The sequence below is a fragment of the Cibotium barometz genome, chromosome 35 (genome assembly GCF_041138505.1).
Source record: "Cibotium barometz isolate CiBa-2024 chromosome 35, ASM4113850v1, whole genome shotgun sequence".
NCBI classification, from domain to species: Eukaryota; Viridiplantae; Streptophyta; class Polypodiopsida; order Cyatheales; family Cibotiaceae; genus Cibotium; species Cibotium barometz.
In genome coordinates this window covers 28052758-28075701 of record NC_141080.1, presented here as the reverse complement: position 1 = coordinate 28075701, position 22944 = coordinate 28052758, and the positions used below count along the sequence as shown (strand labels likewise).

Below are 22944 nucleotides of genomic sequence, written 5' to 3'. Positions count from 1 at the left end.
TTCCTCGCTGTGGCTGGCCGTTCTTGGAGGAAGGCTATCTCATACAATTGTTTTGGGTGCCCGGGGCTGCCCGGGGGGGGGGGGGGGGGGGGGGGGGGGGGGCAGCAGGGCACACCCAAATAGGTGGCCTTTAATGCTAAGTAACCTCACTGTCTCTGACCATGAGGAGAGGACCCTGCTCCAAATCCGCAGAAAAGCCTCTCGGTGCTTCTGCATACGCCCGGAGCTGCCTCGCAGTTTCTCCCATTGGCCACGGAGGGTGTGTATAGTGTCTGTCCATATGCTTTGGATGGACTCAGCAGGTAGAGAGAAGTTTATTAACTTCTTTGGGGGGCTGAAATGGCCCATGATACCAATGCTGATACAATATTGTGAGTATTGTGGTAGGAAATATGTAGGGCATTGCCTATAACCTAAACAAAGAATAGTGTTATAAATGAAAATGTTATAAATGAAAATAGATGGAAAGAGTAAAGTATGCCTAGAAGACATCAACGGACAATGAAGGCACTATATACCAAGTTTGACAGAGTTGCAGGGCCATCGCAAGGCCTCGTCTGGTGACAGACACGAGGGGATCCAAACTCTTGGGTCCTTGTAAGCACAAAAATGGTCCTATCCCTGAGGAGGAGCATTTCTGCGTGTGACGCTCACACGGAGGGTGGTCTCTTTTTCTGAGCTTTGTCTTTTGCATGTTGTCCTTTGAGGGCGTCTAGCGTTAGCTAGGGGTTTGGATGGTGCGATGGAAAACTCCCTGTGGCTGCGATCTCTGTATGCATGCATCTCCTCGTCATCTGGCTCTTGGGCTCAGTGCTGTCCAATGCTCTAGAAGAAAGATTGAAGGAGTGTGTGACACTGGCTCTGGTCTTCTTGCCTCCTTTGTCCCTTCATGAGTCAGTCTTTGTCTCTTTGTATCTCATAAAAAAAAGAGTGCCACACACCTTTTGTCCTCATACTCTATGTCTTGATGAAGGGGACCATTTTTTTTTGGGAAGTAATTTTAGTATTATAAGTGTATATCCCCTTGGTAGGAGTCCATTGAACATTCTACACATCATATACAACAAACATCAGGGAGTGAAAGGGACCTCTAATCTCTTAGTATGCATGGTAGGAGTCCATACTACACATCATATACAACAATACCAGGGAGTGAAAGGGACCTCTAGTCTCATGCATCACAGGTCCACCGTCTCAACCCCATGCATATTACATACTATTGACGTTCGGTTCTCACATGTGGATGGCACCTCCCTCGCATCTGCCTTCCTCAATGTAAAGCCTATGTGATGAAATCTGGAGCTGGCCCATGGAGATCCATAGCACATGTGCCATATGAATCTTTAGGTAACATGGCAGCTTGATAAACCCATGTATCATCACCATCAGAAACTGGTATCTTTGTAAAGGCTCTTCCTTTGTCATGTGCATCCCGCACTTGGATTGCCACGTAGAGTCTAGACATATCTGAACAAGGTGCAGGACCTGGAGTGGAAACTGGTCCCATGTGAGCTCAATCCGGGACGAGTCAGCCAGGGTTCCACTCTATGCGTCCGAGGTCAGGTGTGCATTGTCTTGCACATGAAGCAGTGCCAGTCGGTACTGTGAGTCTCCCTCTGGAATGATGTCAGGTGATCTGAGTATTTGGTCTGCGACCGGGTGCTAGTCATCTGTAGATGCATGTAGAGAAGGGGCCAGCCCATAGGGCTACCCTAGAGCAGAGCCTAAGGCTCTTGCCGTGGGCATGGGGGAGGTGCCAAACCACCCCCAAGGGGCCAGGAGGGCCCCATAATGTGCCCACCAGCCTTGGCTTGGGCTGGGAGGGCTGTCAGCCAGCCCTAGGGGCCCTGGATAGGCAGCCGAGAGGGCCCCAGGCCCTAGACAGCCTGTTGGCCAGGTGTGGGGCAGCCCTCACAGCCGGCACAGATGCTGCCCAGCCCTTGCGTAGGTGTGGAACGATTGGTGTAGCTAGCATTTAATGCTATTTTTTGCAAGTCGTGAGGATTTTCAGCCAGCCGACTAGGAGCCTGAGGGGGTATTTAAAGCCCAGCCATAATTTAGGTTTGTCATCTCATAATTCATGACGGGTTGCTGCATTCCAAGGGCCAAGACAGCCAAGGGGAAAACTTCAACCAAGGTGAAAAGTGCAGGTCAAGATTCTGTCTTTATTGGGATGTTTTGTGTGCAATTGAACATAAGCAGCATAAGTTGGCTGGCATAGCCGATGTATATAAGGGGTTTCATGTTTTCTACAGCGGACATACCGCTTCGCAGTCAGGTGTTATGTTTGCTGTTCGTTCGCAGTTTCAGCCTTCTCTTGTGATTCAAGATGTTCATGGAAGATTTCTAGTGATACAGATTGTTTGGGATGATACGTCTTTATGGTTGCTAGGGGTGTATGCTCCAAATAATGCTTGTGCACGCCGTTTGCTGTGGAATGACTTGTGTGCTCTTTCAATCTCTCATCCTAGCTTTGTGATGGGAGACTTTAATATGTGTGTCTCCAAGGAGCAAGCCACGTCGCCTCATTCTGTAATGGATGGCCCGGAGAGAATGGCATGGGAAGCTTTTGCAGCAAGGTCGCTAAAACAAGACATGTGGTCTTGGTTGCATCCAGATGAAAGGGGTTACACTTATGCCTCACAACAGTTTCGGGGCACTTATGCTAGATTGGATAGGATGTATATTTTACATCAAGAGCAACAGGTTTTGTCGGATCATTGGCCGCTTGTGTTTGAAATGGTCTATCATCTTGTGGATGCATATAAAGGCTTGTTGGGACGCTTGCCTTTGCGCTTAAATCACACTTTTTTGGAGCATGAAGGTTTTGATATTTATATGCGTCAGTTGATACGACATTTCTCCACCATAAGAGTGTCCATGGCTGATTATCATGCTTGGCCAGTGTTCCTTACCAACACTCGGAAATTAGCGCGGCATTATGGTCTTGCTAATACCTCTATACAAAAACAGCATGTGGCTCTTCTTGAGTCGCTTTTAAAGGGCTTGCAGGCGTTCGTGTTTACTGACTCTATGGATGCTGAAGTTGTGGATGCCATAGAATGGCTGAAAAAGGAGCTATCTAGGATGCAGGAAGCACAATATGTTCGCTTTAAACTACTTGCACGTCTTGATGCTTTGCGGGATGCTAACGGTCAATCTCATCGCTTCTATGATAAGTTGCATCAAAAACATATGCGTGAGAATATTGTTAGGCTGATGGATACCCAAGGCAACCTTGTTACTCAACCTTCTAAGGTTATTCAGCATTGCATCAGGTTTTATGAAGATTTGCTTGCCCCTCGAGAGGATGTCTCGCGGGTTGTCCTGGCTGCAAGGGAGTCATTTTTTGCTGAAGTACGATATCAAGTTGACCCTGATGTGGCGGTTCAGCTTGATGCTCCTGTTACTCAAGGGGAAGTGGAAACTGTTCTCTCCAAACTTCCCATGGGAAAGAGCCCTGGTCGGGATGGTTTGACAAATGAGTTTTTCCGAAAATATGCTGATCAGCTTGCAAAGCCTTTGACGCTTATTTGTCAAAGGGTTTGGGATGAGGGATATATGCCTGCCGATTGGAAGTTGGACATACTTCGTTTGTTGCCCAAAGTCCCTTCGCCTACTTCTTTGGCTCAATGGCGTCCGATCTCACTTATGGGTATTATGTATAAAATCTTTACAAAGATTTTTGCCAATCGCTTGCAGAAGGTGCTTCCTACTCTTATTCATCCATATCAATATGGATTTGTGCATGGCAGGAATATTTTGCATAATATTCTTAATGTTCAAATTGGAGTGGATTATGCCAAGGCAAAGAAGCAAGAGATTGTGATGGTGCAGCTGGATCTTGAAAAAGCTTTTGATCATGTCAGCTGGTCTTTCCTTTCTCAGTTAATGACAGCCATGGGCTTTGGTCCCAAAATGGCTAATTTGGTGCATTTACTTGGCTTTGGCTCTATCACGCGGATTATGCTCAATGGAGGACTTTCGGATGGTATTTCTCTCACCCGTTCTCTCCGGCAGGGCTGTCCTCTTAGCTCTCTTTTCTTTGCCATTGCCACTCATCCTATGTTATCTCACCTAGATGCTATGGCATCGCATGGTGAAGTGGTTGGTTTGCATCTCCCTCATGGCAAGCAATTGGTTGCTCAAGCCCTTGCGGATGACTCTTTTATGTTTCTCAGGGCCGAAAAAGCCAATATAGATCGAGCAATGGAAGCTTGGAATAATTTTGCATTGGCTTCTGGGCTGAAAATAAATTCAACAAAATCAGCCCTCATTGTATGCACGGAATTTGATCTTGAGGCATTAGGGTGGCAAGGCCGTGTGGTGCATACAGGAGACATTGTTCGTCATCTTGGGTATCCGGTGGGTGTGGATGTGGACCCCCAAGCGCTTCTTTCTTGGATTTCTGCTCGGATCTCGGGTAAATTTGTGTATTGGAAAGCTCAAGGGTGGCCTATGCACGTCAGGTTATTATGCTTAGCATGATTTCCTATTTTTTGCCTTTGCTACCTTGGACGCACAAAGCTCTTCTCCGTTTGGTTGCTCCCATTCGGTTTATGCTGTGGAAGAGGCAAGGAAATATTATGGGTCAAACATGGATAGCTTGGAATCACATTACGACGCCCAAAAGAATGGGTGGGGCTGCTTTACTGGATGTTCGCTTGCATATGGTGGCGCGTAGGTGGGCGCTTTTTCAGGATATGTGTTTGCAGGAGCAGCCTTGGGTATTCATGGCTCGTGACTTGATTGAGTTGGAGGGATTGTCACATGGACGGACACGTGTGCAGGCTTCATGGTGGGATATTGTGAATGCGGCTCATCCTGTCCGTATTCGCTCGTCTCACATTTTATCGCATATTCTCCTTTCTTGGCATGAAGTTCTACTATTGGCTCGGTGGGATCCTGGTCATGAAAGACTACTTTTGAACTCTTTGCAGTTCGAAACATTTGTGGAGTCGCGTGTCATTGTTTGGCCAAACAGAGATGCTTCACGCATACGACTCAACCGCATGGTCAGGTTAGGCTTGGTTAGAATCCGAGATGTTGTGATACCTGGTCGTGACAGGCCATATTCGTTTCGTTGTATTCGGCAGCACTTTAGGGTTCCTCGGACATTTCAGCCACTATGGGTTGACATCATGCATGCAGTTGAGCCTTTTACTCCATTGCCTCGGCCATCTGCAAATCTGCCTTGGCTTGATTGGGCACTATGTAAATCTGGTGACTTGATATCACTTTCAGCTAACCAGGTCTATCATAAGCTCGTATCAGAGAAAGATTGGGTTTCAGCCAAGGCCAATAAGGTGTGGGGATTGCACAAGTCTAAATCATGGTGGTAGAAAACTCTTATGTGTGGTTGGCAGTCTAAACTCCCTTACCAAGGTAAGGTTTTCATTTGGAGGATGTTGGTGGGAGGGTTACCTACATGGGATCAGCTCAGCCGTCGTAAAATTACATTGGCCTCTTGCTTCTTCTGCACGACATGCATTGAAACAGTTATGCATCTGTTCATGAGTTGTCCAGTGGCCCGTCAGATTTGGTCTTTTGTCTCTCGCGTTTGGGAGGCAGTAGAGAGGTCTACTATTTCGGCTCGTCAGTGGATATTTGGGATTTGTCCTCAAGTCATTACTTTGGACAGTCACCTTGTGATATTCCATTTCCTTAGATGGACAGGACTTTGGCATATTTGGACTACACGGAATGGGTTCATCTTTGATTCCTTGTCTGGAATACATGGGCACATTCTACGTATCCGCGGTTTGTTGCTTTGGTAGTTTTTTTCTCTTCTCTCAGCTCAGCTACTGGATGCAGATGTTATTTCGTTATGGTCTACGGCGGCTTGGCTAGCTCATCTTTGATGCTTTTATCTGGGATGCTTATTTGGCTAGGAGGCTTTCTTATTAGTGTACATGTTTGCATGGTCATGATCCTTTAGAGGATCTTTTGTGGGGTTTTTTTTTGGGGCCATAGGTTCTGTGTGAGCCATGCGGCTGATGTACATTTTTACATATAATATAAAACACCATTTCACAAAAAGAGAGAGAGAGAGAGAAGAGGGGGGGGGGTGGAAAGAAGAATAAGAAGATATATATTAACGTCTTGCAAAAGACCCAAAAGAGAGAGAGAGAGTCTTTACGAAAAATAAATAAATCTTTACATCTGCCATGTTCATGTGGTATGAGTAACTGTCGATTCGATAACTTGCTTGTGTGATGTTTTCCTACTGAAAATGTTAGCTTTACTCAAATTCTGCAGGTAGAATAACAGCTGAGAGTGTCACCTACAGCTTTGGTACAGTGCTGTTGGACCTTTTGAGTGGAAAACATATCCCTCCAAGTCATGTAAGTGCCCATCCTCCTCTCTATGTAAGGCTTTTGTAGCACAATAAAGGTCATCTTATTGCTGTAGGATGGAAACAAGGTCATGTTGGTTTTTCTCTCACATATGGAGTTTTATGATAACAGGCTCTTGATTTGATTAGGAGTAAAAACATGCTTTTACTCATGGATTCATATCTAGAAGGGCAATATTCAAGTGATGATGGGGTTGAACTTGTTCGATTTGCTTCGCGGTGTCTTCAGTTTGAACCCCGTGAGAGACCAAGTGTAAGGAACTTGGTGACATCGCTGACTGCACTTCAAAAACAAACAGAGGTCCGTGTGTATGGTGCCTTTTCTAATGCAGTTTATGTGCAGGTTTGATAAATATTACACAGCACGTCAATCATTGCTTTGTGTGTGTGTGAGAAAGAAAGATATATTAACATCTGCAAAAGACCTAGAGGGTCTATGAGATCAAAAAGGTAGTACAATGTATCCATTATGAATACTGAACTATGGAAAAGAAAAAGCTGTGTGAAACTAGCTATATAAGCAAAAGTATCCATGGAAAGGAAAAACTGTGTGAAACTATCTACATAAGCAAAAGTATCCGTGTGATGCTACACGGTGACAATATATGTAATATCGTAATACCATCTTCCTCCGAAATAGAATGCAAAACAGCCATAACATCTCCCCTCTGTGATGGGAGCTTGCCATGTCATCAAAGGAGATCCTGGATTTTCGACTTCTGGGTGGAGGGGTGAGGCCTCTAAGATCTGGGGCGTTGTCTCTCACAAGGGATCGCACACACTTAGTAGTGACATCCCATGTATGTGGAGCCAGAGGATCATGTGTCCGTGTAGGCTGGCGTGGACGTGGCTGGTCCTGCTGCTACTCCTGTTGGGCCATGATAGTCAGTGGCTGTGATGACACAAAGAAATCTGTGATGGAGGTCTGGGAGGCGCCTCGCTGACACTCTCTCTTGGAGCACTGTCTAAACTCTAAACAAATAAACTAGAACTGAAAACCAAGATCTCACACTTTGAGATTATACATGTTACATGCGGAAGCTTACAGACAGGATTATACTTTGATAAGGAATATTCAACACCTTGGTTCTTGACAATTGCACAATGTAGCGGAGATGAGAGAGAGAGAGAGAGAGAGAGAGAGAGAGAAGAAGAAGAAGAAGAAGAAGAAGAAGAAGAAGAAGAACAAAGACAAGTGCACCTGATTGGGTCCCGAATACCCTCTGAAGGCCCCCCACCAAGGACTGGTGTATTTGCTTTATTGAATGATGAGAAAGACCGACTTCTTGGAGATCTTCCTTGGCTGTAAATCTGCAGCCTGAAGATGACCTCATTCTTGACCTTCAAGTTCGCCTTGCTTTGGTTCTCCGCTTGGCTGTCATGGCCCTTGGACTCCTTAGCACTTCTGTGAATGATGAGATGGTTTGGCCTTTGACAAGACTTTGCTTATATAGGTCCAAAACAAGCTGGTCGGTGGGCTGAAATAGCTGTCGGCGGCCAGTTCATAAAGCTCCACGACTTGGTCATGTTCCGTCCACACCTGCACATGTGACATCAACATTAGATTTGGGATTTTATAAATTGTGGTGAAAATCATCTAATTGAAGCTCTGCACTTGCAAAGATTTAGGGCTTTCTGCAAAATCATTTCTCTGCATTGAACAAGAGCTCATACAGCATCTCAAAATTTAGGGATTTTCTGATTTTTGAGTAAAATCATCAAATTAAAGCTTTATACATCCATAAAATTTGGGGCTTCTACCAAAATTGTACTCTTACATCAGCATTGAAGCATCTGCCACATTTTATTTGACCCCTTAACCCTAATTGAGCCTCTCAACCTTGCCATTTTGAGAGTTATGGGCTAAGTGTCCTAAGTAGCTGTTCCCATGGGCTACATCGATGTTATTTTTCGGGGCAGTCTTGCCAAGAGCTTCACCAATAACATCACTGAAGAGCAGGAGTGTACACACGTGTGCAACAGCTGTAAGCCCAGCGGGGCGTGCCGTGACAGATTCAACCACGTGTCCAAGAGATAAAGATATAGAGAGGGGGGAGAGATAAGGGAATAGGGATCTTGCATAGTACACCACACTGAGCGAAGAACAGGCCCCGCCCCCTTTTAGGAATTTATTCAGGAACAATCCACAGGCACACTGGCCAGGATCAATACAATCAATGAATACAAAACAAACAGATATGCCGATGTAGGATATCCAAGTCGATGTCAATGTTGAGGCACAAGATCTATGATGCCAAGCACATCATGGGGATGATCCACAAGTATCTCTCACGGGGCTAGTACCAAACCCAAAATCCAAATCCAAGTCTAAGCTCTTAGTCCAAGTCCAAGCTCTAAGTCCAAATCCAAATCTCGAATCCCAAAGATGGGCGGCAGCTAAGCTGGGCAGAGGTGGAGCTAGGCGGCAGCCGGGCTAAGCTGGGCGCGGCGGTCAGGCGCAAGAAGGTGTAGCCAGAGGTAAGGTAGATAATGAAGATAATGAGCTCCATAACTTTATGCACTTGATCCAAGAGAGAGACTCAAAGTGTCTTTTTATACTTGGGGAGGTCCGCTTTTTGCCAAAAAGCTCTAACCAAGCTTTGCTTTTGTCTTTTTGTTTTTATATTTTTTTAATAATAAAATATTACCCATCTTTTGCCAAAGTTCTTGATTTATGCTTTTCTAGCTTCAGAGCCTTGCTTTTTGGCCTGGGAGCTGCTTTTTGGAAAAGCGGCCTTTAGCTTTTTGATTTGGCTCAGTCTCCTCTTTCCAATGGTGCCCTTGGCTCGCGGTCAATCAATTTGACTTTTTTGCTTTTCCCTGCTTTTGACCAAAACTGGTGCTTTATCTTGTGCCAACTTCATGAACCATGCTTTCATCAATCTGTCCATGTGTTTGGGCATAAGTTCCATTATGTGAAAAAGAGCTAGGAGGGATAAATAGTTATATCGCTCCCTCTTATATCGCAGTTGTCCTCAATTGCAGAGTACAAGTGTTCCAAACACATCCATATGTTCCATGTATATCCATGTGTTCCAAGTACATCCACATGTTTCAAATATTTCCCAGTACTAGCTCTATCGAGTGAGCTTGTGCATTTGGTCTTTCCCCATATCTGTGGTGTCATCTGCTCATCTAGTAATATCTCTATGCCTTATCTTTGACTCATTCGCGTCTACTGAGTACTCTAGGTAGTACTGGCCAGGTAGTCAAGAGCCCAATGGATTATCACAAGTCATAAATCCAAGCTTTGTCCACACATCAAAAACAGCACACAGTGTTATGGCTCACCCTAACTCCCCTTGAAACACATCCAAAAACAGATTACCTGGTGAACCACAACTGTCGTGAGGATCTTTCCAATGGCCGAGCTCGTAACCCTTGAGATCTCCAAGCTCCACAACTCACCGCGTCTCCCATGTCGTTGTCACACCACCGCGTTGCACTACGTGTACTCGTCCCTTCTCTCATCTCACTTCACTCACACACACTCACTAGCATGCATTAGGGAGAGAGATTAGCAAGAGGATTAGCAAGAACAAGACTCTATTGCACAATGGGAGAGTCCTCTGTATTATGAGAGATATTCACTTATATACATAGCCATAAGTGTTCACACTCACTTAAACTGTGACCGGCCAGTCACTTTAGGCTCATAAGAGGCCTGATGCTATTACAATGACTACTCTCATAATATATCCATGAAGTACATCACTTGGGACTTCATCCTAACTTACTACCACACGCTCTTGACGCAATCGCCATAAGTATTACATAGGACCATTACGGGCGCCCGTCCAAGTTGTAGATTTGGACACCATTGCTTCATATCTTGTATGCATGATCTTTTGGTGTATCTACCTTGACTCCTTGATGTAAGATAATGATAGTTGCTCTTGTTAACTCTAGGCATGGGTTAACACAAAGTCAAAGAAATTCAAACATAGATCAATATGCAATGCACAAGTAATGAACAGGAGGTAATGATCCTCCTGTTCATGGATTGTCGTCTCTGGTTTCATCGAAAACCATGCTGAGCTATTTGGCTCCTGATGGATACCGCTCAGACTATCGCTCAAGGCCATCTGGTTGTTAAGACCACTCGAGAATTCGCTCAAGGCCATCTGGTCACTAGGACCGTCCGAGAATTTGCTCAAGGCCATAAGACCATCCGAGAGTTCATCAATAGTCTTTTGGGCCATCTGGTCGCATTGACCGCCCGACTGAAACCGAATACAATCATCTAGGCCATCTGGTCGCAATGACTACCCAACTGTAAAGTCCAAGATATTTGGCATCGTTGCTGTCCAATGGGTGATCTGGCATCGTTGCCTCCCATATACAAATCTCGTTCTAGCATCATTGCCATCCAATGGGTCATTTGGCATCGTTGCCTCCCATATACAAATCTCACTCCTTTGGCTATTGGGGCATCGTCGCCAGCCTCATGATGTCCTTCTTGATGACCCTCTTCAACTCTGTGCAGTTGAGAGCAAAGGAGGGCGCCTCTATGCGATACTGGAATGGGGAGTGCCTCCATCTGCATGCCAACCCAAACTAGAGCATATCCAAATAATCATTATAGAAGCAGAATAATGATCAATTCCAGTCCAATATATATACAATGAAGAGGGCTAGAGGCACCATCCCTCCCTCTTGAACTTGTCTTGATCGCAAGAAGTCCATATCTGTACTTCAAATACATCTGGACCAACCACTTCCTCATAAGCTCGAAGTATATCTGGATAGTCCTTGAAGTACTTCTCTGGCATCCATTTCGCATCTTGTAGCGAATAATTCTCAGAGAATGAAACTTAATCTGTTTTGGCTCTTCCACCCCTGGTGGATCCTCCAAAACAGGCTCCTCTGGGGGTAACCTGAAGATGGCTCCAATAAATTGTCAAGGGAGGCATTATGTATTCTCCAATGCTCTTGGAAAGTCCAGCCGATAACAAACATGGTTGATCTTCTTGGTAACTTGAAAAGGTCCATATACCATCATTCCTTGACTTTGGCAATCCAAAGATAAAATCCATAGCAATAGACTCCCATAGAACATTCAATGGGTGCAATAATCCTGCTAGCTCTTGTCGATCAAAATTTAACCATCTGACAAAGCCAAATATTCTCGAATATATTACTCAATGTTCTTTCTCATACATGGTCTAATAAAAGTAGCTTTCCAAAGCTTGAGTTGTAGTCAGTATGCTTCTTTTCCCTATGTATGGTGAAGCATGGCTTTTCTTTGTTCACTTTTGGCCTCAAATCCTTTGTTTCACATAAGCGGGTTTACTTCATAAAAGAATCTTCCTTGATGCCAAGAAAAGTCACAAAATTTCCATTCTAAAATTTGTTCCAATACAATCCTAGAAACCCTCATCTAAGACTTTCATACGCCACAACATGGCACTCATGGTAGAAAACTGCTTCAATGGAATCTCCTCTTGACAAACTTCCTGGCAGAATGTCAATCTGACGATCTTTCGATTGTCTGGCTTCTTGCTTTAGCTTGTCAGGACAATTTGCAGGCAAGTGTCCCTTCTTTCCACATTGGAAACACTTCTCTTCTTTGGCATATTCCTCAAGTTGCTTGTGGGACAATCTTCTTCGAAAGAGTGGAGGTTTATCCCCACTCATATCCTTCTTCTCTTTAGACTCGGCTCTTGATGGGGATCGGTCTTTAAACTTCTTTCTTTGAGGTGGATTCCAGTTGTCATTTTTTGTCTTGCCATCCATCCAAGGCATGTACAAGGCCTCGGCTTGTAAAGCCTTGTCTTGGGCTTCTTCCAATGTTTTCAGTCCGGCCATATACGTTGCTTGCATAAGCTTAGGTTGCAATCCATTCACAACTTACGTATTTCCATTAGTAGTGGAATGGGAGTATATGAAGTAAACTTCAAAGAAACTGCTAAAAAATTGTTGAGGTAAGATGCCACATTATCACCAACTTTTTGCTTTACCTCATCCCACTCCTGTTGCACATCTGCGTCAAAAGTTGCAAGTAGAAACTTCTTGTTGAACATAGTCTTGAAGTCGGTCCACGTCCTTCTTGTACTACTTTTAGCCACCAATTCAAGGCGGCATCTTCCAAGTGCATGCGAACCATTCGAAGCTTTGACTTTTCGGAGTAGTCGTCTCCTCCAAAAGCAGCATCAAACTTTAACAAAAGATAATGCTTTTTGTGTATCCCGCTTTCCATGAGAAGCATCAAACTTGATGCTTTTCTCTCCCAGCTTGAAGTCCATCTTACCGGTTGATGTAGGCTCCTTTGCCTTCCTTTCCCTTACCTGTCGTGAAGAAGTTGCATTTGAGAAAGCAGGCCTGGGAATAGCCACTCTGTTTCCTTCACGAGAAATAGACCGGATACCTCTAGATTTATGCAATAGTGACTCTTTTGGCCCGAAGATAAGCTTTGGCAACTTCTACTCCTTCGGCTTTGGTGGCTCGATCCTTGATGAAATCTTCAAACATTCGAGCTCTTCTTTGGTCCTGTTCCTTCTTGGCTCTCCAAGCAAGGAATTCTTCGTCTTGGAGAAACTGTCTAAACTGCGGAAAATCTTGGTACTCTACCGATGTCATGGCTGCTGTCTCATGAGAAATAGACTGTCGGCCTCGGTTCCCATCTTAAAGTCCTGGATTGGCCTCATAGTTGTTCCCTTCATTAGGTCCTTGGTCTCCCTCTACTCTCGACATGGCTTTGTCACTCTGCAAGAAAGCTTCTTCAAGAGAAATCTTATCTAATACCACTGTAAGTCCAACGAGGCGTGTCGTGACAGATTCAACCACGTGTCCAAAAGATAAAGATATAGAGAGAGAGGGGAGAGAGAGAAAGAAATAGGGATCTTGCACAGTACAGCACATTGAGTGGGGAACATGCCCCATCCCCCTTTTAGGAATTTATTTAGGAACAATCCACGGGCACGTTGGCCAGGATCAATACAATCAATGAATTAAACAGATATGTTGATGTAAGATATCCAAGTTGATGTCGATGTCGAGGCACAAGATCTCTCATGTCGAGCACACCACGGGAATGACCCACAAGTATCTCTCACCGGGCTAGTACCAGATCCAAATTCCAAATCCAAGTCCAAGTTCTAAGTCCAAGCTCCAAGTCCAATTTCCAAGTCCAAGCTCCAAGTCCAAAGCCAAATCTTGAATCTCAAAGATGGGCAGTGGTAGCGGGAGGTGGCGGCTTTGGGCAGGCTGAGCTAGCCGACGGTAGCTCTAGCCGGTTGAGCCGGGCACAGCCGGGTTGAGCTGGGTAGCGGTGGCTCTAGAGCCGGGCTGAGCTGGACGGCGACTGGGCGCAAGGAGGTGTAGCCGGAGGTAAGGCAGATGATGATCTCCATAACTTTATGCACTTGATCCAAGAGAGAGACTCAAAGTGTCTTTTTATACTTGGGGAGGCCCGCTTTTTGCCAAAAAGCTCTAACCAAGCTTTGCTTTGTCTTTTTATTTTTATATTTCAATAATAATAAAATATTACTCATCTTTTGCCAAATTTCTTGATTTATGCTTTTCTAGCTTCAGGGCCTTGCTTTTTGACCCTGGAGCTACTTTTTGGAAAAGCGGCCTTTAGCTTTTTGGTTTGGCTCAATCTCCTCTTTTCAATGGTGCCCTTGGCTCGCGGTCAACTTAATTTGACTTTTTTTTGCTTTTCCTTGCTTTTGACCAAAACTGGTGCTTTTTCTTGTGTCAACTTCATGAACCCTGTTTCCATGCTTTCATCAATCTGTCCATGTGTCTGGGCATAAGTTCCATTATGTGAAAAAGAGCTAGGAGGGCCAAATAGTTACGGGAAGCATCTCCTAACTTGGGGGATTTATCATTTTTCCTATATATTTTTATGTGTGAGAGTCAATAAGGGTTCTTTGCCCTGGGTAGTCCCCCAAAAATCTGATTGTATCTATGTTTGTGTGTGTTTTCCTTTCCTGTGTGTAATGAGGGCCTTGATGTTATAAAAGGCTTCTTTTTCTCATTTATCCCAGTTAGGAACCAGGGGGGTGATTGAAGTTTTAGTCTTGCTACCTCGGTTGCATTATGTGATTGGAAGGTTATCATGACATGGGAGGTGTGCATGATAAGTCAGCTCTAACATTGTATGTGATGGGGTTAGAAGGTAGTATCTTTCTTTTGTGTTCAGGTCTCACCACCTTCGCTCTGAAGGGGGGTTTGTTGGGATATTCGGAGCTCATCCATGTGATACAACCCTTATATGTGTTATTGTGTGTGTATGCATGTGAAACACCTCTTATGAGGAGATAAGTGTGCCATGTGGCAACACGTGTGTGTGTGTGTGTGTGTGTGCATCATAGGCAGTCTGTCCTCGACAATCGCTCGACACGTTTACGCATCAGATTTCCAGGTCAAAGATTCGGTCGAGATTTCTAGTTGTTTTCCACTGTTTCACCACCATTACCAGATTATACACCCTTTCTTACTTGGATGAGATTCTGGTCTTTGTGGACTATCTATACCGCGCAGAATCATCTTATCTTTCATACTGCTGATTTCTCTTGCTTCACTTGAGGAGATCTCTTCTTTTGTCTCTTCAAGATTGCCATGATCTTGGAGAGCTTTCTTACAATCAATTAGAGGTGTTTTATCATTGTTTCTGAGTAGTGTGTGTCTTGCAGTGAGACACACTCCTTTGTACATTTAATTAAAAAACAAAATAATGCTTTCACAAAAAAAAAAATGTGTGTGTGTGTGTGTGATTGTGTTGAGTCATAAGATAAGGTTTTATACCTACAAAAAGGCATTTACTCATCAATCAAACATATCAATCAATCAATTATATTGAGTCGTGCAATCATTGTCTCACTCTAGCTTTGTGCTCTCTTTCTCTCTCTCTACTCAAAGTCACCATGGGGTTCCATCCACCGTAGCAGCTCTGCTAGCCTATACCTTGGGGCCTGATCCAACATGATCTTCCAAAAGCTGTCTCATATGGAGTCTTGCCAATAGCTAAAGAAAAAGAGTCATTCAACAGAGCTTGAACTAAAGGCAAAAACTATTTCCACTTACCTTGCTGATCGTGGACATAATACCTGAGCACGTCGAATGCTAGTTGATTATAAATCTCCATTTGGCTGCCGGTTTGTGGGTAAAATACATTGGAGAAATTTAACTTAGTCTTAAAGTTATCAAATAATGCTCTCCAAAAATGATTGGTAATCTTGGCATCACGATTTGACACTATGGTCCTAGGTATGCCACGTACGGGGTAGCAATGCCTGATAAACAATCTAGCAACATCCTCAGCGACAACGTTAGCCCTACAAGGAATAAGCATAACAAACTTGCTAAAACGATCAACAATTGTCAAACACTGCGTATCACGCTTGCCCTGACATAGATACATCCTAGAAAGGTTCTTCGGAAATAGGCAATGTTTGTAACAACAGTATTTTCTTCCCTAGGGAGGTTTCACCTTTTGACAAATAAAAAAGTGTTGCACATGTGCGAACACGTCTTGCCTCATTCTAGGCCAATAAAACTGCTGCTCTAACTTCTCCAAAGTTGAGTTCATGCCCCTATGACCGGCAGTAATAGCATCATGGGCATTGTGGAGAAGAGTTGCCTGAAATTGTGTCAATACATAGAGGCGACCTTTGTAGAAAAGCCAACCATCGCATATTAAGAAGTGGCATGGTCTTGTGGCGTCCAATGCCTGTTCCCACTAAGTACCGAATTCCACGGAATCCGCACACTTGTGCTTCATCTCTTTTAGTCTTGTACCAATAAGATCTATCCGTGTGGATTGGATGTGGGACACGGTTCCTTTCCTGCTCAACGCATCGGCTACTAGGTTGGCCTTGCTTGGAAGATACTTGATCATTCCACCAATTTGCTAGAAAATTTGACTCTAGCGGTGTTAATGGTCATTCCAATTTGCACCTGGCATCGTTTGAAGCCAACGCAAAGCCTGGTGATTTGTGTGAACCTCAAAGTTGCGCCCATAAAGGAAATGCTTCCAATGGTTTAGGGCAGTATCACCGTGAGGAGTTCCCAATCATAGACCGAGTAGTTCTTTTATTCAGAAATCAGCAGATGGGACATGTAAGCGATTGGGTGCCCATTTTGTTGCAAGACCGCTCCAATAGCGATGTTACTCGCATCAGTGATCACCTGGAATGGGTAATCCTAGGAGGCTAACGCTAAATAAGGAGGCTTACATACAGTTCTTTAGACTTCTTGTCGTTGTTGAGTTGGGACGAAAAATCAATTAACACATCCATGTCATCAGCAATGGAACTATTATGGAAAACTAGCCTTGATAAGAAGGCTTTGAGGCTACTGAAAATGGAGCATGTTTGCATCCCTAAAATGCATGCTGGAGTGAATATCCTAAATGTGCATTACCATGTATTGGCTCGAAAAAGTACAATGATAATAACGCTCCCAGTAGGAAAGATATGGCAAAGCAATTCACCTTAAAAAAAGAAGGTTTTTCTATGGAGATGCCTCATTGGAACGCTCCCAGTAGGAGAGTACTTGGCAAAGCGGAAAATTGCGGCTCCAAATTGTTTGCAGTGCCATCATAAAATGGAGAGTACTTTTCATTTGCTATGGGCTTGCACTGACACAAGAGAGTTTTTGAATCGTCTATCTTCGAATATGAGAATAAGATTCCTTGGGGTGACATTGGGAAAATGTTTTGGATGTTTGGAAGATATCCTTCCAGATTGCAAGAATATATTCTTTTCTTTGGCTAGGTGAGATATTGGGCTATATGGACAATATAGTTGGATCGTAATTATGAGGTGTTTGCACAACCTCGGATCGACAAGTATATTTACTTCTGTTGATTATTACGTCAATCATTGCATGATAGTTTTGAGCTGTAGCATAACTACAAAGTGTTTTTCCACTGTTTTTAGATGTACTTTAATGAGAGCATCTCGTTTTTTAGGGTTCTCTAATATAAGATAATATAGTGGTTTCACAAAAAAAAAAAGGAGTACGTGTGAAAATACAAGTGGAGGATACATCGAGAGAGAGAGAGAGAGAGAGAGAGAGAGAGAGAGAGAGAGAGAATTATATTAACGTCTTCAAAAGACCCAAAGTGTATGAGACCAAAATGATGTATACATAGTGTCCATGAAATCTTGTCATGGATGAAATAAGAAAAAGCAATAGTAAACTAATGTGTGTGTGTGTGTGTGTGTGTGTGTGTGTGTGTGTGTGTGTGGAGTGCGTGTGTGAGAGCATATCTTGATACAGAGTTCTACACCCACTATTGGGCACTGATGACGTTAGTGGGGATGTCGTAGTATCTAGTCCATACTATGCATAATGGAGTTGATAGTTATATAGTCTTGTGGGTTGACTACCATGAGTATATAACATGCACGTTCCTAAAAGATGAATTTGGGCATGTTCCTGGATTCATCTAGGAATATAAAACTGAAAACTGAAAGCTAAGATCTGAGACTCTGAGATTATACAAGATGAAAAATCTAGATCCTACTATGCAAGGTATAGGGGACAATAAGTGATGGGATATGGGAGAGCTGAATAAAAACAGTCAATCAACTCTTTATGCTGGGCAAGGGCCCATCCAGGATGTCCATCATGAGAGAGAGAGAGAGAGAGAGAGAGAGAGAGAGAAATGAAATGAAATGATATATTAACGTCTCTAAGAGGCCATAGTGGCCTATGAGACCAAAACTGAGAGTACATCTGAAGTTGGTGTCTCATCAAAGAGAACAACTAAATGAGACTAAAAAGTACAATAAACTGATTGTCCTACAGTTATAAGAACAGAATTGTAAGACTCCGAGATGATACTGAGTAGAAAATACTAACGTCTGTAAAAGATCTAAATGTAGTATCAAGTATCCACAATGAATAATGAACCATGGAAAAGGAAAAATTGGAAGGTACTCCTTTAGTACAGAAGTTCCATGTGAGAGTGATAGTACATCAATATCCATTCATCAAGCAGAGTGGCATGCAAATAAGAAAAAACGAAAATTCAACTACATATTGCAGAATAGCCTCAAAACAAACATGAGTAAAACTATATGAATCCACTGTATATCAAGGCTAGGGAGTGAAAACATGATTACGGGTGCACAACGTGCCACTGGAGATGTGAATTGTGTGCATTATTAAGGTGTATTTCAATGTAAACAATCATGAGCCATTGAAGTAAGTTCCTCTGAATCAAGGATACTCCTCGGGACAATCGCATGTTGACTCTGGATCAGGGCTCCCTATCTATGCATGATGCAAGTATGGGTATTATGCCCACAAACATCCTGTCTTTTAAAAAACTTGCAATTTTATTAGATTTAACCCAGCAGTGGCTTCTTACAGGTTCCTTCATATGTTTTGATGAGCATAAGGAGGTTGGAGACCATCCAACCTCAATTTCATTCAATGTCTGCAATGTGGGAGGCATGCTCTAGAAACGACTTGACGGCCATACACGACTTGATGCTGAAGACAGGCTACAAGGACGATGAAGGCACGGAAAATGAGGTCACTTCTTCGCTATCAGACACCCTTGTTGTATGGTGTTATATGCCTTGAGGTCTGTAATCCCTACAGAGTGTTTTTGGGGTGGGGGAGCATCACTGAAAAAGATATTTGATATCACCTGACCGAATAGGAGATGATTTTCTTAATAGGTCTACTTACACTCTTCACATTTACAGGAGGTGTACAGTTGATTAGCTTCTAATGTATTTCACTTATGATATGGGTGTTATTTGTTTGTCTTAGAAGTATGTATACATACAAGAGATGATATATACTCAAAAACATGTAAAATAGACCTATTTTTGTCACTATTTGCATGTAGGTGATATGGTGGTTTTCTTAGAATTGAGCCCCCTTGGTTTAACACACCTTACATAGGCGGGTGGGTGGTTTGGGAGAATGTTTTGGATTAGAGCTAGTCAAAAATAGAAAGCTCACTTGGTGTTGTTTGGGTTGGGGTGAGAGAAATTCCGAGTCCAAGTAGGCTGCTTGTTTTTTCTGATTTGGTTGTACAATGTACTGATAATAGTTCTGCCTCTACATGTACAGCTTTCATTTCAAGTCTGGACCAAACAAATGCAGGAAATGTTGTCTGCCAAGAAGAGAGGTGATAGCGCATTCCGAGAAAAGGATTTCAAAGTAGCCATTGACTGCTATACACAGGTACAATTGCATGTGGGTGTCCATAGGCCCTTGCTTAAGGGAAGAAGGCTTTTAATGTACCAAAGTAGACTTTATCAAGAAGTTGAAATTGCACTTCTGTCCTTGTTTGGGCATGTGGGTGTCCATAGGCCCTTGCTTAAGGGAAGAAGGCTTTTAATGTACCAAAGTAGACTTTATCAAGAAGTTGAAATTGCACTTCTGTCCTTGTTTGGGCATGTGCATGTGTATATGCATGTGGTGGGGATGTGCATTTTTTATATATCTCAGAGTGCTCTTTTGCAGTTTATTGATTTGGGGTCGATGGTCTCCCCCACAGTCCTTGCAAGAAGAAGTCTGGCCTTTCTGTTGACAGACCAGCCAGATGCTGCTCTTGGTGATGCAATGCAGGCATTGACAGTGAGCCCCCAATGGCCGACAGCATATTACCTGCAAGCTGCAGCCCTGACAAAACTTGGGCATCGGGAAGATGCAGAGGAGATGATGAGGGAAGGACATGCTATTGAGGCTCAGCGACCAAGCACGTCTCTGTAAGGCACACACATTGGGTCTTTTGCAGATGGTCAAAAATGGTGTAATGCTGGCTTGGATTAGCTTAAATATTGTTTTAAAGTTGATTTATGATACACATGAAGCTTCAGTGAGAGCTTCTGCCTAACGCTAGTAGCAGGAGTCTAGCTAACTGGATGGACTTCCCAACCCTTAGAAGTTGTGGAAAGGGTACACTTGAGGGAACAGCATGGAGTCCATGTTGAAAGATTCATCTATTGGGATGTAAGGACAAGTTACATGCCTCCAAGCAGCCTCTGCACAATGCTCCACAGACTGCCTCTATCATCAGTTTAGCTCATATGTTAGTCAGTCGGTTAGTTTGGGTTCAAAAGTGAGGGTTGAGTTCGGGCCTGCCATCCCATTGGGTGGCCTCAATAGTCCACCTTGGATACTTTGCAGCTTTTTGTAGAAAGGGATGGTTTTCTTTCAATGTTTTTTCCATGTAAATGTGCATGATAGATACGCTTCTGATCTATTACTTGTCTCAAAACCCTTGTAGTCTTTTGTAAGACGCTTATTCAATCTCTCTCTCTCTCTCTCTCTAATATTTTTCATGTTGACTTGACATCCAGTTTACTCATGGATCACATGTAGCATCTCTTTGGTCTCATAGACACTTTCAGTTTTTCGTAGGCATTAATAGCATCTTCCATGATCAGTTAAAAGAGGTCCAAGGGTAGGAGGGATGTTGAAGCTTGTGCTAGAAAAGACCCAATTAACACTAGATCTAGAGGACGGATGTTCTTGGGCTTGTCAACGCTACATTTGAGCTTGAAGCATATGCTTCCACATATGATGGGGCAACAACAGCCCCAAATAAAAGTATGCTTAAGGAGGGCTAGCTACAAGCAATGGAGAGAGAACAACTTAAAACAACATTAGATAAAGCAAAAAACCTTTACTAAAAATCATTAACATTGGTTGTATAGAAATGTCATAGGGCTCTAGTTGGAGTGGTAACACCCCTAGCTTGTGTAGATGTACATGTCTTTCAAGTTTAATGGGGCTACATTTGTGCCTAGTTGACCCTGGCTTGAAAAACAAAACAAAAACCGTACATGTCTTGGATTTGAACCTTGATACTAGTACAGGACACTCTCCAAGAAACGAAATGGTTGCACCTGAGAAAGAAATGGAGTGAACTTGTTTGGGACAACATTTGAATGCCTTGCTAGAAAAAGAAAATTAGTGACTTGAACACATGCGCATGTTTTTGGTGTGCACACACACACGTTGGCACACGTGTACACATGCTTTTTTTATGTAGTAATTCTTATATTACCAGTGGGAAACCTCGTTGCAAGGGGAAAACCCACAAAACCCACAAACAAAACATCATGATACAATTGAGTTCCCTATACAAGGCCCACGACATTGATTGCGTAGAAGCAGTCAAAGAAGGGCATGTATTGCCCTTCTTTGATAGTCCTATAGAGACTATCTCAACAGGCATTAGAAGTAGGTGTATTGATCTAGAGTAATGTGTCCAAAATGCATCTGATTTCTATTTTGGCCATATTGTCCACAATGCCCAAAAAGTAGTCCACTCAAAGAATACCCCAAAGTTGGTATATCGTTGTGGAATTTGAGTGAAAAGCTAGAATATCTTCCCAAAATGAGCTCGCGAGAATCGTGTACGAAGATGCCTTGAGAGTCTATCCAGTAGGGCACGAGAGAAATCACAATACCATAACAAATGAGGCACTATCTCATCGTGTAGCATGCAACGGTGACACCTTGCCACAGCAATGTGCCTCTTTTCCAAAAATGTAGCGGTAGGTAGAACTCCCACAATGCATCTCCTAAGGAACAATCTTCCTTCAATGGCAAACCATTTTTCCATATACTCCTCAAACAACCACCCACAATCTCTTTGTTTTGTGCATTGTCCAAGGTGCATTGGCATGATCTGCAATCCAAGGAGGAGCAAGCATTTTGATATAGACCCTTTTAGTTGTTAATTCATGTAACCTTGTAGCTTGAGGTGGAGCAATCCGCTAGTCCAAACGCTCCTCATGATTGAGCGGAGGCCTTGGCTGAAAAGGTTGCAAGAGGGTGCATATCAGATGCCATAGAGGCTTGTAGTGCATGCCTAACCCATACCTCCAGCTTGCTTCTCGGAAGGAGATAATATAGCCTTCATCATTGACCACATCCACCACAAAACGTACACTCTTTTGTGACAAGAAGAAAGCTTTCTGTGGTTCAAGAAGGCCTAACAGAGCACGAAATAGCCTACTCCAATGTATGCTTTCTAGGCACATGGTGTTTCCAACATTCGGTGATCTTCCATGCCATTCTAGTTTCTCCGTTAGCAAATTCTAGTCCATGGTTAACCTAGTGTTGAAGGGGCGGCCTCATATTTTCCATGTAAAGTGCTCAAAAACCACTTCCCAGTAGTCAGGGATCCATGCACCAAATGTGGTGGACTTCAAAGTGGTGCACATGGCTGCTAACATCTATGCCCAAGGTTGTTTTTGAGCTGCAAAATCAGCGAGCAAAGTGGCTTTCCTAGCAATGACATGAGTATGAAGGTCGACAATGTTGACGCCCCCATGATATCTTGGCATACATAGGTTGTCCTTTCGCATAGCAGTCAGAGGTCTTTAGTATTGTGCTTGGTTTTCCGAGGTATCTCTAGTATAGTAGACATGTCCTCATCCAAGTGCTTCTTTGGCCAAGCAAGCAGAGGCAAAAAGAATTGTATATATGCAATGAGAATGGATTGCACTACACGGAGTTTAACGTGTAAGGGCCATGTGGCCAACTTCCATTACTACAATTTAGCATGTGTAAGGGCCATGTGGCCAACTTCCATTACTACAATTTAGCATTTATTCTTTGCAAAACCCAATCAACCTGGAGTTTGATCGATGTGTGCCATG

General features: G+C 43.4%; 1 protein-coding gene across 1 annotated transcript in view; it reads left to right on the top strand.

Annotated features, from left to right (window-relative positions):
* The window catches only part of LOC147618297 (serine/threonine-protein kinase BSK5-like), a 29694-nt gene extending 9162 nt beyond the window's left edge, over window positions 1-20532 (top strand). Inside the window, exons 6-10 of the mRNA XM_086774767.1 lie at window positions 6259-6344; window positions 6468-6656; window positions 18683-18847; window positions 19397-19510; window positions 19793-20532. Of these exons, the coding sequence (XP_086630893.1) occupies window positions 6259-6344; window positions 6468-6656; window positions 18683-18847; window positions 19397-19510; window positions 19793-20041 (803 nt within the window). The 3' untranslated portion in view covers window positions 20042-20532. The remainder of the gene's footprint in view (window positions 1-6258; window positions 6345-6467; window positions 6657-18682; window positions 18848-19396; window positions 19511-19792) is intronic.
* The last annotated feature ends 2412 nt before the right edge of the window (window positions 20533-22944 follow it).